The sequence below is a fragment of the Parus major genome, chromosome 11 (genome assembly GCF_001522545.3).
Source record: "Parus major isolate Abel chromosome 11, Parus_major1.1, whole genome shotgun sequence".
NCBI classification, from domain to species: Eukaryota; Metazoa; Chordata; class Aves; order Passeriformes; family Paridae; genus Parus; species Parus major.
Genome location: NC_031780.1, coordinates 16,525,721 through 16,540,567, shown reverse-complemented (window position 1 = coordinate 16,540,567; position 14,847 = coordinate 16,525,721). Strand labels below are relative to the sequence as shown.

At 40.5% G+C, this 14,847-nt stretch overlaps 1 protein-coding gene across 5 annotated transcripts in view; it reads left to right on the top strand.

The window, feature by feature from the left end:
- The window catches only part of ADAMTS18 (ADAM metallopeptidase with thrombospondin type 1 motif 18), a 76,936-nt gene that overhangs the window by 23,631 nt on the left and 38,458 nt on the right, over positions 1–14,847 (top strand). For all 5 annotated transcript variants that reach the window (XR_001523774.1, XM_015640185.1, XM_015640190.2 and 2 more), the window contains 6 exons: positions 3,990–4,272; positions 7,820–8,019; positions 8,749–8,832; positions 9,680–9,839; positions 10,355–10,460; positions 13,517–13,654. Coding sequence is in view for 4 of the 5 variants with exons in the window: in XM_015640185.1 (XP_015495671.1) it covers positions 3,990–4,272; positions 7,820–8,019; positions 8,749–8,832; positions 9,680–9,839; positions 10,355–10,460; positions 13,517–13,654 (971 nt within the window). In the remaining variant the exon portion in view is untranslated. The remainder of the gene's footprint in view (positions 1–3,989; positions 4,273–7,819; positions 8,020–8,748; positions 8,833–9,679; positions 9,840–10,354; positions 10,461–13,516; positions 13,655–14,847) is intronic.

The following is a 14,847-nucleotide window of genomic DNA, read 5'->3' as shown; positions in this document are numbered from 1 at the left end:
CCACTCAGAGTCTAAGAACACAGGAGCAAATGGGAGCAGCCTCTGCTGTTCCAGTAAAAGGCCAGTGAGATTTGTTAGGGACAGATATGCGAGTGTGTGACTCTGAAATTTCTTCCATGTGGATTGAAAATCAGTGGATGATCTACCTGATTTTGTATAGTTAAGGTGATCTTTTTTAGTGGTTTAGAAAAATTTTATTTTTCAATTTATAGTCTATGTTCAATTGAGAAAGTCTTGAAGCAGATACCATGTTGTCATTGTCCTTGTCCAAGTCTCGTTTTGAAATTCTTCTTCCTTTTGATACACAGCAAGAAAATGGAACAAATGCCTTACCTTGGTGATTACACCCAGATACTGAGGAATTTCACAGAGGCTTATTGGATCTGAAAATTCCTTTAGACCAGAGCTAAGTAAATGTTCCATAACAAATAATGAGAGGGGGAAAAATGTTGTCTTATCTCTTCTCAGCACTTCTGCAAGGAAACTGCAAGTTGCTCTAAATTATTGATTCAAAATCGTTTGCTAACAACACAGGTCAACCTATGCCTTTCTGTTTTCTTTGCAATGGCATGGAATATCCCTGCCAGAAGGATAGCAAATATGAGTTGTGAGGGAAGAAGAAAACAGCGAATTCCAGCTGAGCAATCTCTTGGGTGTTCCTTCCCACCATATTCTCACAATTATTGCTATTATTAGTGATAGCCACAGTGGGATACAGAAGGAATAGACAGGAGTCCCTGGCCTTTTTCATGCTGTGTTGTCTAGACTTACAAGAATGTTAGATTTTGTCATCCTGCTTCCTCTTGTGGTGTTATAATTGCAGAGAATCTGAAATAAAAATGGAATTTTGACCTATCTGACCTTCTCCTCATTGTGTCCTAAACCCATCAAGGTTAATATAAAGTCATCCTTGATTCAGGGAAGGTCACATGTAATGTGTAAAGCTATGCTGAAAGTAGAAAGTCTAATGCATAAATTTCCATGGTTGTTTTGACAGTGTATGTTCTGAAGTATTTGAGCTGGATGAAAACATCGAATCTAACTCAGTTATGGAAATGTTTCATGTTACTTGTGGAAAAAAAAAATTCCCAGGACACCCAGGAGTACAGAGCAGCCAAAATCTGGCCTTCAAAAACTGGAATTCCTTCATGGTGTAAGGCTGGAGAGATGAATCTGTGCCATTCTCCTGCCTCTGTGCCGTGGCATTTCTCAGCTGGCGTGTTTGGCAGCCAGCACAGTGGAGCCACTGTCCCTTACCCAACACTACCTTTTAAGAACCTGTAGCAATTGTTGTCCCATTTCCCCCTTTGCAGTGCTCCAGAGGACTGCAGCGCTGTCTGAAGCCAGGTCAGCATTCTCTGCATGGCTTTGGAATCCCCAAAGTGATTAATTCAATACGAATCCTTGAAACCATCCCATGGCTGGGAAAAATGGCAAATGGTGTGTGATTGAATGAGTGTCCAGACTTCTCTGTGGCACTTCCCCTTTCTTCTTGACAACTTCACAACTTCCTAAAACTGGATGTTATCAAAAAGAAGGTATCTCTCATTCACACAGCATTTTTCAGCTTGGAGGATGAGTCTGACGTAAAACCCAAAGGTAAAATGTCTTATTGGAGATTTAGGGTCATTTCTGTTGGAAAAAAGTGGCTACAGTTGTAAGGCACTCAGCTGCAGCCTCTGCAAAGGTGCAGCAAAATACAAGCAGGGCCCAGAATTCAGTCACTTCTTCCCCTCCACCATGAATTCTCAATCCACCCTTATAACGTTAAATATAGAAATGATGTTTGGGCCTGAGACTTCATGTGCATCAGGGACAGTTTCTTACAGGAAAATGCAGAACCCCCTTTTTTTCCATATGGTTTGAATCATTTACAAAATGAATCCTACAGGAATAATTTCAGATGTAGAAACCTTTAAAATGGGGAAATAAGAACCAGATTCACTACATTTCTGTTTTCCAGCTGAAAAAAAAAATCACTTAGCAGTGCCCAATTATCAGTGCATTCTAGATAAAGATTGCCTCTCAGAACCACTTGTAAATTGTGCGATGACATACATCATAAGGATTAAAATATTACTCGTCTTCCCTACAGGAAAGTACTTTGTCATGAGCAAATGTGATCTGACATTTGAAATATGCCAACTTATTGCAGTGAGCAGGCGAGTTAAATTCCTATCAATTATTTAAAACCTGTCTTTTATTGATGGATGCAATTTTAACGTTCTTTTAGAACTTTAAGTAGAAACAGGCTGAGATACATAATTATGAATTTATGTTGAAGAGAGGAGAATGGGAAAACTGTGGTTCAGAATATAATTTATGTGTTTTGCTATTATTATTCAGAGGACAATTAGACCCTCTCAGTTCATACTGTGGAATCTCTTCTATTGCCAAAATTGAGAACATGGTGTGACTTTATCAGCACTGTTATTTGGCCCCTGTGAAAGGTTGCTTATATTGGGGAGTACTGCAAAGCTGCCTTTGGTTTGGATCAACAGAAGAGAATTTCTATGAAAAGAGCACAGTGGATGACTGTAGTCTGTTGAGGACCTGTAGGTCTTTGATAAAGCTTTCCAGCTGCAATAGACTTAAAATCAATTCAGCATTAGTTTAGTTAACGGTTAAAACTGTGAAGATTCATATGTAACTTTCAATTTTCACTTGCTTTTTACTCTGTTGTGTTTTCCTCATGGGAAACAGTTCTTAAAGCGTAGAAAATTCCACAGATCCTTAAAAAATACAGTGCTTACGTTAGGCATTCAAGCTGCTCCCTTTGTGATACCCGTGGCATTCAGGCCCTGGGAGGCTGTGCTGAAGGAGAACATCCATTTCAGAGGGGAAGAGGTGATACATATGACATGTCTGTATTTTCAAAGGCTTTTTTGAGGAAGGAGGTGGAATCATGGTCTTGGAAGACTCAAGATGTGGGGCAAGATGGTTTGCAGTTGACATTTGTTTGTCTGCACATATTTTTCTGAAGCCTAGGAGATATGCAGTCCTCGTGGGATGTCAGTTTTGGCAGGAGGGTGTTGGCACATGGTAGAGCTTCACTGATCCAAACCAAAAATCTGTATCTAGTATTACGTATATAATGTAATAGAATTACCTGATGAAACTTCTTTTTGGTTTTTGACTTGGTAAAAAGGGGTGTTTATTACAACATGTTTTACAAAACCAATAAATGAAATAAAATCATAACTGATTAATGAGCTGCATGGAAATACTTCCTCAGTGCCACCCACATTTCCCTGGCCCTGATCCTGGAAACACTTCATCACATGTGCAGTTTTATACACCGAGCCTATGTGAAAACTACAGTGTAGTTTTCCCATACTTGTGTCTTTTGGAGATCCAAGAAGGAAAAAATCAAATACTTGCCTTTAGTGATTAGCTTTCCCTTGTAGAAGGGTATAAATTTTACACTGTGCTTAAATTATGATTAAATTGCAGAGAGTTGATTACTAAATGATGGTGCTTAAATGCTCAGATGCTTCAGCTTTGTGCTGCTGACCTGTAATGTAATTTTCTACTTGGAGTGCCCTTAAGTCTGGGATTCCTATTTGGTAATACCTTGTTGTGAAAAAGATGTGAACTTTAATTCAAATATTTTCTTCTATGATGTGTACACTTATGAGGAGTTGTATTTTCCAAAAGCATTTCCTTTTAATATATATCCTGGCCACAAACACCCACACAAACAAACCTGTGCTGTGAAGAATGGGTTAATATTGCTTGTGAGACTGTCTTGTGTGAAGGTGCTGTGCTGCCCGTCCCACAGCATTCCTGGTTTGTGCTTTTCCCAATGGGAAACCCGGTCATCTCCAAAAGGAAACGATGCGTGTTCAAACGGGAAGAAGTTGAGTAATCTATAAGTTGAGTAGCTAACCAGTGTCAAGGTGCACATTGTGGTCAGTCTGGGCTTTGCAGGAGTGTCAGGTGAGGTGTGACAGGCTCCTGTCTGACTGTGGTGCCGTTTGTTTTTGCAGTCGGGTTTGATCCGGACGCGGCAGATGGAGTTGCTGATCTCTCCGTTACCGCAGCGGCTGGCACGGCAGCACAACTACACGTCCCCCGCCGGGCACCACCCGCACGTGCTGTACAAGAGGACTGCCGAGGGGAAGGTGCACCAGTCCCCAGGGCAGCCCCCTCCCAAATCCTCCCCTTTTGGCCGTCGCAGAACGCGCGCTTCCCACAAGGATCACGCGCGGGCGAGCGGGTACCGCCACGGAAGGGTTCAAAAGCAGCATTTTTGTGGACGTCGCAAGAAATGTATGTAAGGAAACTTTCTCTCCTTTCTTGAGGTAGTGGCTGTTTCAGGCTGTGTGGTGGTCCTGAGGTGTTCACATCTCTTTGGGATGGAGACGTAATAACTTTAAATTATCTATTTCTAACATGAAACGCGTAAGAGAAACTCGAGTTTTCCTCTACGTTCGTGGAATCATCTCTTTTATTAAGCCATCAGAATCACTGTTCAGCTTTCTTGTGCTTTGCCTAGATTAAAAGATCCCTGTGGTGTTTTTTTTTTCACATTGACTTAGTTTTTCAGTAAGCAGTTCTGCAAAGTGATGGATGCCAAGTTCCTGAACTTCTCTCTTAGATTTGGGATAAAAAATGAATTAGACTTGAAGATGGAGGAAAAAAGCTTCAAAATCATTAATTTCTGAGAGGATAGAGGAAAAGTCTTTCAGAACTCAACATTTGATAAAGAAATTTTCAGCAACTGAGATCTTCAAAAAGAACCACCCATGTAAATTGTTTAAATAAGATTTTGGAGCCATGTCTTAAAAAATATATTGAAGTGTGTTATCCTGCCAAGATTCATTCTGAGTCCTTCATTAGGCCCTCAAATTGCAGAACACTTTAGAGCCCCCTTGGACCTTGTATCTTGTACTTTTAGCATTCAGTTGAGTCTTCTTGAAAGCTGATCAGCTTTTGAGCTGAGTTTCTTAATGAGGGTCTCCAGGACTGCAAGCAATATTGAAAACAGTGCCTCAGTCCACTTACATTCCTCCAACTTCCTACTGAAGTTCTGAGAAAATGAGCAGCTTCCTTTTCCAAAGGTGTGTATGGAAGAAGGACAAAATATATAGAAGGAAAGGAATGAGAAAGGAGTTAGTGGCAAAGGCGGCTGGCTGAGACTGAGGCATGAAAACAAATGGCTTGTTAAAATTTCAGAAATCCTTCCCTCCAGGTTTAAAAGCCAACCCTCAAATGGCAGATGCACACATAAACATTTGCCTCTAATGTAATCCAAAACTGCCTTATTACATCCTCCCTTTCCCTACTCTCTGCTTCTCCTGCTGCAGGGCAGGGCTGATGGTGCTGTTATCTCCTCTGCTCTACACTGGCTCGTTTTGTTTGGATTGTCTGCTGTGTGTGCCTTGTCCAAAGTGAGATTTATCCATGTCCTCTCGAGCTTTTACACAGTGCTTATCCCTATAGCAGATTGAGAGCATTTTGAACACTGAATTTACATGACCTCCTGAAGAAGATATTACTGTTATTCCTGTCTTATAAATGGGACTCGGAGACAAAGGAGAGGTCAGAAGTGACCAGTGATTCTGGGAACCAAATTGAGAAACTGAATTTTTCCTTAAGATACTTAGTGCTTTTCTAAGTCTGCATGTATGTCTATCTATTCAATAATTTCACTTACAGATATGAGCTCCAAGCTGTGTATTCAAGCAGGTTTTATGTTAAATGAAAAACATGCATTTAGTGTCCAACTGTGATGAGTTTAGTAAAAGTGAGTTACTCATCATTGGGAAGTGGATATCAGACGCACTCTTAGGATCTGATTCAGCAAGATGGCATTTAAGTACCTTACCATAAAATTCTTTCTTTTCACACCCTGTGGTCTTTCACCTTCTGCAGTTCATACCTGTAACCTTCTGAAAGAAAGGGAGGAGTTCTGAAAAATAACTTATTTTCAGACTCAGTCTTGGTTAATTTATAGAACAAATCAATCTTGTGTTCCCTAAATGAAATAAAAAAAATCATATGTCATTGTTTAATTGAATAGAGGAAAATACAGGATGCAGAAGAAATTACCCCAGTAATGGGAACCCTTTTCCTATGAGTATTTGGTACTTTTTTCTTCTTGCCTTTTTTTTTTTTTCTTTTTTAATTTTTACATTGTTTTCCTGGTCCTATTCTGAGATCTGGAGTTACATCAATTTGAAATTTTCAGTGAAATCCAATCTGGTCACCTGGAATAGAGTTTCAGCTCAAATGAGCAAAGGGTTAGAGAATTCAGGCTGACAAAAGGTGGTCCTCTGCTATTAACCTTGCCTAGTCAGGGTTAATTTATCCTAACCTAAGAATGAAATCAAACTTGCTGAGCAGTAAGAGGGAAGAGCACATTGCCACTTGGGTGTCATAAAAATAACTTGTCCCACACACCATCTTTTAAAATTTCATGTGCAGGCAGTTTGTAAGCACTAGAAAGACTAGTCAGTCATCTTCCAAACTCTTTGTCACAACCTAAATGATTTTAGATCATGAGAATTTACTGGACTAAGGTTTGTAAAACATGCATGAAACTGCTGCTGCTTAGGTTTTATGAGTAGCAGTGAAGTAAATTCAAGAGCAAAACTTCTCTGCTCGTGGATATGTGTCCAAAGCATTGGAGCTGCATTGCCTTCAAAATAGTACCTGGGCACTGATGTGCCTTGAACTGAGCACTTCCCTCCTGGGAGAGGCCTGTCCTTGTGTCTTGATGTGCTTCCAGAAAAGTTCTTTGAGCTTGAAAAGGATAGTTGTGCATTTTGAGTGATACATTTGAAAATCACCATAACCTGGTCCTTTGTATGTTAAATGCACATCAGAGTGCTGAGTTCTTAAAAGCAGAGCACTGTTGTGCATTCTGTGGATCTTGATATCCCAGTTTGGCATGGAAGAAAATAGGGTTTATTGTAGCTCTTTGGAATTACTTTCTGATGAGGCACAGGCAGGATTTTTTCCATAACCTGAGGCTCCCTCACTTGTGTTGTTACATCCCATTATTAAAAAAAATGCCGTTGTTATCCAAAAAATTTGTTAAAGTGGCCTTTGAGTTAATTCTTGATGCAAAGGCAGTGTAGGCTTATGCAGAAGAACCTGTGGATAGCAAGAGCACTGTAGGATGTGGGAGATGGATTTCTCTTTCTGATTCCCTGAAGAACTGGAGTAGAAACCATTCTCCAGCTGTGCCACAGCCTGTGCTGCCCCAGCACAGAGGGAGAAAATGCACCCTGGAGTTGGATATGCACTGCCCTCCTTGGTGCTGCCTGACATTTCTCTGTACTCAATAAATACATTCCCAGCAGGAAAAACCTGGCTGGCAGTTTGGCATGGAGAGGGCCAGTGTCAGTCCCAATATCAGGCTGGCAGGAATTTACTTGTGGTGTGTATTTGATTTCTGTACTGCCCGTCGACATCTGTTGTGGAAAGGACTTTTTTTGCCAACTGCTATGTAAGTAGCACATGCCAAACACCTCAGGAAGTTATCAAAAGGACAGGAAAAATGCAGATACTCTGTTAAAAATTCTGTTGTATTTTTTTGCACAGATGCTACCATTTTATTAGATTAATTCCTTATTTTAAACTGCTTATTGAATACGAATGTGGTTCTCCCATTTCCTTCTCTCCCTGTAGCAGTCTTTCCCTCAGGAATGAATCAGGTCTTTTTTAATAAATATGGAAGAACTTAGCCAGAAGTATTAAATCACATGCTATAAAAATAATCTAAGGCTTTAAACCTGTGATACTTCATTTTCTGATGAAACTGTTCATGGGTGATCTGAACTCTTTCCAAAACAGTTTTATTTCCTTTTAGATGCACCCAAGCCACCCACAGAAGAGACCTACATTCGCTCAGACGAGTATGGGGCTTCTGCGAGGTTCAAGAGATCATCTGCTAAAATTCAGAAAAATGGAAGTCTGAATGTTGAAACCCTTGTTGTGGCAGATAAAAAAATGTTGGAGAAACATGGCAAGGAAAATGTAACAACATATATATTAACAGTCATGAACATGGTAAGGTGTGATGGCAGTGAAGTGTCTTTTCTCTGGGGAATATTGTTGTGTCAGGGGAGGATTTTTCATTAGACAAATACTGATAACAAAAAGAGCAGAGACACCATATGCAAACTTCATCTAATGTAGTACTTATATCAAAAAGCCTTTAAATGCACATCTTTAGAACATCACAGCTCTGGCAATAGTACTATAGAGTAAAAAAAAATATTAGAAAGTATTTAAAATGTTAAATTTTAAAGTTTTTGTACTACTGCCTGTGTAGTACACAAAAGGCAGGTACTCAAATTGAAACTTTCATTTAGTACTATGAAGCTTTATCTGTTTCATCTCACGTCTCCTAGGAACACTTATTGAGAAAACACAAATACATTTACATAAAATTGATATAATTTGGCTAGAAATATGTTTTTCTGCATGGCCTTGCTCTTTACTTTTGTACTGCAAAACTTGAGCTTGAACTTTGGCTTTAATTGCATTTGATCCAGGAGGCCAAGGACAGATCAAAGTCCATTGAAGTCAATAGAAGATTTTTAAGTTTTTTACTAAGTATAGTTTGGGGCATAATTCTTCTGCTTTGAGCTCTTTTGGGTTAATCCTACAAGGGATATAACTCCATGAGTTAGTACTGAAAATTGAAGTCCAAGGCAATAACTCAGTACATATGTTTAATCTATTAAAAAGGGATTATGCATGTAGGTGATATTTCCTCTCCAATAATCATTGCAGGTCTCTAGTCTGTTTAAGGATGGAACAATTGGAAGTGATATAAACATTATTGTTGTGAGCCTGCTTCTTTTGGAACAAGAACCTGTAAGTTGTGTCAGAGTTTTTGTCTGAGCTACTTCATTTTCTGCTGTTCATTGGGAGCATTGGGTGCTCCCATGTTATGAGCAGGGAGGTTTCTTAAGGCACAAAGTGTGAGAAGAAGATTAAAACTGCCAAAATCTCCAAAATGACACTTTCTACTTTTCACTGCTTCTTGGGTTTTGAGTCTAAATTCGTCATTTCATATAAATATTCTATAGAAACATTGAAATGCTTCCAGTAAGATAAAACCTAACATTTTCCAGTGTTTCCTTGAGGAGAAATGCCTGGAGTGAGAAATCTACTTAATAAGTATTTAAATAAACAGAAAAAATTTTGAACTGGGCTGTCCAAGGTCTGATAATCAGAAGAGGTAAGGAGTCAGAAGTCCCAAACTGAAGAGAACATATAACAAAAGGTGGGAGTGGAGCCAATTCTTGTGTCAAGGGTGCTGAGGCAAAAGAAGACAAAAACCCCTTTTGCTGAAAAGAAATTTGTGATGGGTTGATCTACTTGGATAATACTTTTCTTCCCCATCAATTACAATACATTATAATCACAGTATTGTGTATGGCTTGGTGTTCAGCATTCTCAGGAATTAAGTATATTTCTACACTGTAATTCCAACCACCAGCTTTGGAAATATCTGTGTGTCTGGGGAGAGGCCCAGTTTTATTTTACAGTTGTAAGAGATTCACTCATCAGCTGACTCAGCCATCACAGACAGTTACCATGGGAATACATGATGTAGAACAAATATGAAATTAACTCCCTTTTCCCTAAGCAACTCTCACTCTTTCCATCTCCTTTCTCACGTCCACCTTGTGTCTGTGTGTCTGTGCACTCCCTGCAGGGCGGGTTATTGATCAACCACCACGCTGACCAGTCCCTGAACAGCTTCTGCCAGTGGCAGTCTGCCCTGGTTGGGAAGAACGGGAAGCGCCACGACCATGCCATCCTTCTGACGGGCTTTGACATCTGCTCCTGGAAGAACGAGCCCTGTGACACTTTGGGTATGGCACCAGAGCACGGCCTGGGAAACCTGGGCATGTCCACAGCAGGAGCTGAGTTGGTTTCAAATAAGAATCCCTTTTTGCTCGTGCTGTTAGTCTTCTTGAAGAGGGCGGGGCAGTATTGTTTTCGGATTGTCACCTCTTCAAGGAATATTTTTGATTTTGAGAATATTTCTGAGTCACTCTATTTTCCTTTTGTGACTGCTTGCCTTTTCTGAATGGGATTCCCCCCCTAATTTGAGAGCAGTAAAGGCATGGGGGGGTGGGTTGGGGTGAGAATAATCTTTACAAATAAAGTGTAGTTGGAGAGAGGTTAGGTTTGATTTATACTTTTTATATAGGAGTTCCTTTATTGTCAAATAAAAGTCTGCTGTAATTCCTCCGTGATAAACCTGATAAAGTAGACAAGTGTCTCCATGTGCCAAAATAAACTGGCTTATTAGGACCAGTGCAGATGATATGTGTATTTGGAGTTCTGTAGAGGAACAAGCTATTTTACTGCTTCCTTCCTTCAGGATTTGCACCCATCAGTGGCATGTGCAGCAAATACCGCAGTTGCACCATTAATGAAGATACAGGCCTTGGACTGGCTTTTACAATTGCTCATGAATCTGGACACAAGTAAGTTTCTTCTTCTGTGAACAAATATGTAACTGAATGGAAACATAGCCTATTTAATACAAATCAGTTAAATACAGATCATTTGGATCGGCACATTTTAAATAGAAATCATTTGGGAGCTCAAGGAGTGGTGGTGAACAGGGCTCCATCCAGCTGGTCACTCCTGGTGTTCTGCTGGGCTCAGAACTGGCCACTCCTCTTTAACACCTTGGAGCTTCCCACACTGCTCCCATATTCTGGTAGACAAATCCCTTCTGGTATCCATGTGGTTGCTCCAAAGAGGGAGAGGTTGCTGCAGGTTACTGCAGCTTCTCTGCAGAGGAGACCTCTTTGAGTCTCTTGGAGGTCTCCTTTTCCCAGAAAACACAGTGTTTCCTAGAAACTTGAACCTGTCCTTTGTTCTCTATACCTGTTTAATGAGTGATTTGGGTAAAACCCACCTTTGTAATGGTTTCTGCCTTTCTGTATTTATGTCCATTGGATTTCCATTTGATTTCTATTGTAGAAAGATGGAAATTTTCTTAGAACCTGGTGTCTCATACAAAACTAATAATGATCTTTTATGGAGCTGAAGCTATACTGCAGATTGTTGAGTTAAATCTAAAGATGATCAGGTTTTGTTCTGCTGCTTTTTTTCCCCAATAATTTTGAGTTACTTTTCCACAACTTTGTGCATGGTTTTGATTTCCGTTTAGCACAGCTCAAGCTGGAGTCTATATCACCACTGGCAGTAGAGAAGCAGAGTGGTACAAACCTAACATCAAGGCTTAGTTAAAAGGTCTTTACTTTGCAGCAACATTAATGCACAGAAAACCTTTGGAAGCAGTGGTACTGTATTCTACTGTATTCTGCTGATTGGTCAAGGCATGAAGCCTTCCCATTCTGCCTGACTGCATGAGGACTATTCAGTTTTCATTTCTGCAGTGCACACTGTGACCTAATGTCTACACGAGAAAACCTCTCACAGGTTTCTGTACATCTGAAGGGAAGCAAGGAATTAAAGAGTAATCCAGCTGCCAGTGTGTCCTGTGGGAATTGTGCCAAAGCATTCAAAGGAACAGATATATAGTATGAATATTGTTTGATCCTCCTGTCAAACTAATGCAGTTTCACTGACCTCAGTACATTTTTATTGCCTTTAGATCAGTATTAGGCCCATGTCTTATTTTTCAAGAATTATCCCATTTAGTCTCTTCATGTTCTCCTCCCTTATTATTTTCTTATTTGCTTTGAGAGATTCAACTTGGATTTTTTTTTCTTTCTTTTCTTTTTTTTTCTTTTTTTTACCTTTTTCACCACTGCCTTTGATTCACATATTATTCAACCTTTCTTTGGTGTACTTCCATGCTCCTAATAGAATGCTTCTTATCTGCTGAGAAAAGTCTGTGCCAGACACCAAATGTCTTTGTCTTTCATTTGTCATGTTCATGGTCCTGAGACTATCTGATACATGATGTAAGACAACAGAACTTGGTTTCTGTGATACAGAGATTCTTGGAAGGGAAAAAACAAACCCTGTGACAGCTTTGGAGGTGCTAAGGTCCATTGTGAGTGTATCAACCAAAGGTTTCACAGGAGGGGAATATCACACTCTGTGATCCACTGAAAGCTTCAGTGGTTAAACATTTTAGTGTTTTGTTAGACATTTTTAATGATTTTCCTAAGTTTGTGTTTTTACCTGAAACCTTAACAGTTCCCCTGGGTGTTCAGAGCCTGTTGTGTCAGTGGGGTATAAACTAAGGGTTCTCTGGCTGCAGTGTAGGGGAACACAATATTTTATGAAGGGTTCTAAAACACTGGCTCAGTTGGTACTTTTTTTGTTCATTTATAGGAAGAGCCATATATTTTAGGAAGTTTGGAAGCTCAGCTGGTGGCAACACATGCAGTAACTCTGATGAGCCTGTAATGATTTATAGCAGTAGAGGCTTGAGTCCAGTAAATGAGATATTCCCTGCACATGCACAGATTGCATTTATAAAGTCACCAGTGTTCTACAATATTGAAGTAACAGATGATGAAATTTTTATCCCAAACGCATTGAAATTCACAGATGTCCCATACAGTCAGTAAATACAGAACAGTAAAAGGAAAACCTCTAAAAATTAGCTTTATTGTATCAATAAAATCCCCATGATTTGTAATTATAATGTGTTTTTTTTATTATTGCTTATTATTTATATCATCCTAGCACTTCTAGTGAAAGCAGGGCTTCCTGATGCTCAGTCTGAGCAAAGCCCCCCATAAGAGTCAATTTTCCCAGTAAGAGGCACTATTCCCATTAAAGAGTTATTCTAGACAAAATGACACTGTATAACAAAGGTGAGGAAAGCAAAGTGATTTGCCTGAGATAATACAGCAAGTTAGTGGCCAAAATTAGAAAAATAATAACATTTTTATATTCACACTTCTGTGTTCTATTCATTCACACCCATTTCCTTTGTTCCAAATGGAGCTCTGTAGCTCTTCCCTCCGACTGGGAAGGCAGTTCTGGTGTGTGAGGTACATTCCTGAGGGTGGTATTTCCCTGCATCCTGAGCTCCACAACATTCATGTTAACAGGAATTGTCCCTGGGCAGAGACAGGCTCACAGTGCCTGCAGGTTTGGAGCTGACAGATTCACAGGAAAGGACAAGTGTGGCTGAACATGGGATCAGTGATGTCCATCCACCTCACCATGGAACTGTTCTCCTTTGGGAGTGAGGAATGGGAAAACTGGGATGCTTTGGGCACAGCCTGCAGCTCCAGTGCCTCTGTGCAGTGCCCTGTCACTGGCTCCTGTGCAGCACCAGTGTGCTCTTCCCTGGAACCTGACCCTCCCTTCCCATCACACGAGTGTGTGATGACAAAAACTGCCATTAATTGGAACCTGACTCATACCAATACCAATTAGTGTGGTGCATAAGTTTTCATCCCTCTGGAATGAAAGGGATGAACTCCACCTTCCCTGTGGAGTTCAAGCATAGAGCTGTTACCCAGAAAGTGTTTCTTTTCTCCCAGATTTTGTCTTGCTTGTGTTTAATCTAGGCTTTCACTCCCTGACCTGGTTCTCTTTTCAGCTTTGGGATGATTCATGATGGAGAAGGAAATGCTTGTAGAAAAGCTGAGGGAAATATTATGTCTCCCACACTCACTGGAAACAATGGAGTGTTTTCTTGGTCTGTGTGCAGCAGGCAGTATCTCAACAAATTTCTCAGGTAGGTCAGATGTAAATCTGGGCCAGTGCCAGGGAATGCAGCTTTAGTAACTGGGCCTGAATTCCTGAACAGCATAAAAATTACTGAAGTGTGAAATTCCCCTGCTTTAAAATGTGCTCCAACCCTTGCAGTGTGTGAGCCCACACACTTGGGCTGCTGGAGCATTGAGGTGGTGTGGCCTGGAAGGGCTTTTGTCCTGCCTTGTTTCAAAAGCATGAGTTTCACCCTCCAGGAATACCCTGCAGTAATGACTGGCATATCATTCTTTCCCAGGCATTCCTGTCAGCAGCTGGGTTTATTAGAGAATGAGTAGGAAGTGTACACAAAAAAGAGCAGACACAGTGGTACCAAAGTCATTACAAAATGTGAATTAACATCAGTGGCCTTTCTCACTGGAGTTTCTCTCTTGATCTAGCTCATGGCATGAGTAAAGGACATTCTACATTTTTCACATCCTGTTTCTGGGAGAAAGAATAAAGGAGAAAGGGAAAGATGTCAGGTTTTTTCCCAGTGTGTTGTCATTACTCAGTGATGCCTTTAGAAGAACTGTTCTTCAATCACTGCTTAATTCATGATTGCATTAATCTTTCCCTTATTTTTTTTTTTTGTCATTCGTGGGTAGAATATACAGAAACACTAAAAAATGTGTAGGAGGTATTTTGAGCTAGAGCACCACAGGCATTTTAGATGTTCATTCCTTACAGTGAGAAGCAGACACCTTGGTAGATATGTGGATCTGTCCTTGAATTCCCAGTCAATATCTTTGAGTAGCAGCCAGGAAAGCTAATGGAGTTGTGGTTTGTTTTGGTTCTTTTTAATGCTGCAGTGATGCAATGTATGTTGTGTAGGGAAGCAAATTGCAAGATAAAAAGTCACCTGAGCCCTCCAACCTGCCATATGGCCCCAGAGACTGACACTGGAGGGCAAATCCATCATGAGAGACCTGGCAGGGGTTCTCAGGCAGAGGGGAAAAGGTGGAGCTGGGAGCTGTGGACACAGCCAGCCCAAAGCACACACCCTGCAGCAGCCTCCTGGCAGCTGCTGGAATGGACACTGTGCCTGCTGCTTCTGCTGATCAAAACTCTTGATTCCCCTGGTTTGGGGAATCCACTGAAGGGAAAGAAGCAGATGAGGTCACCTCACTCTTGGTTACCCAGGAATTCAGGGAGGAAAAGAATTTGACATCATTCTTT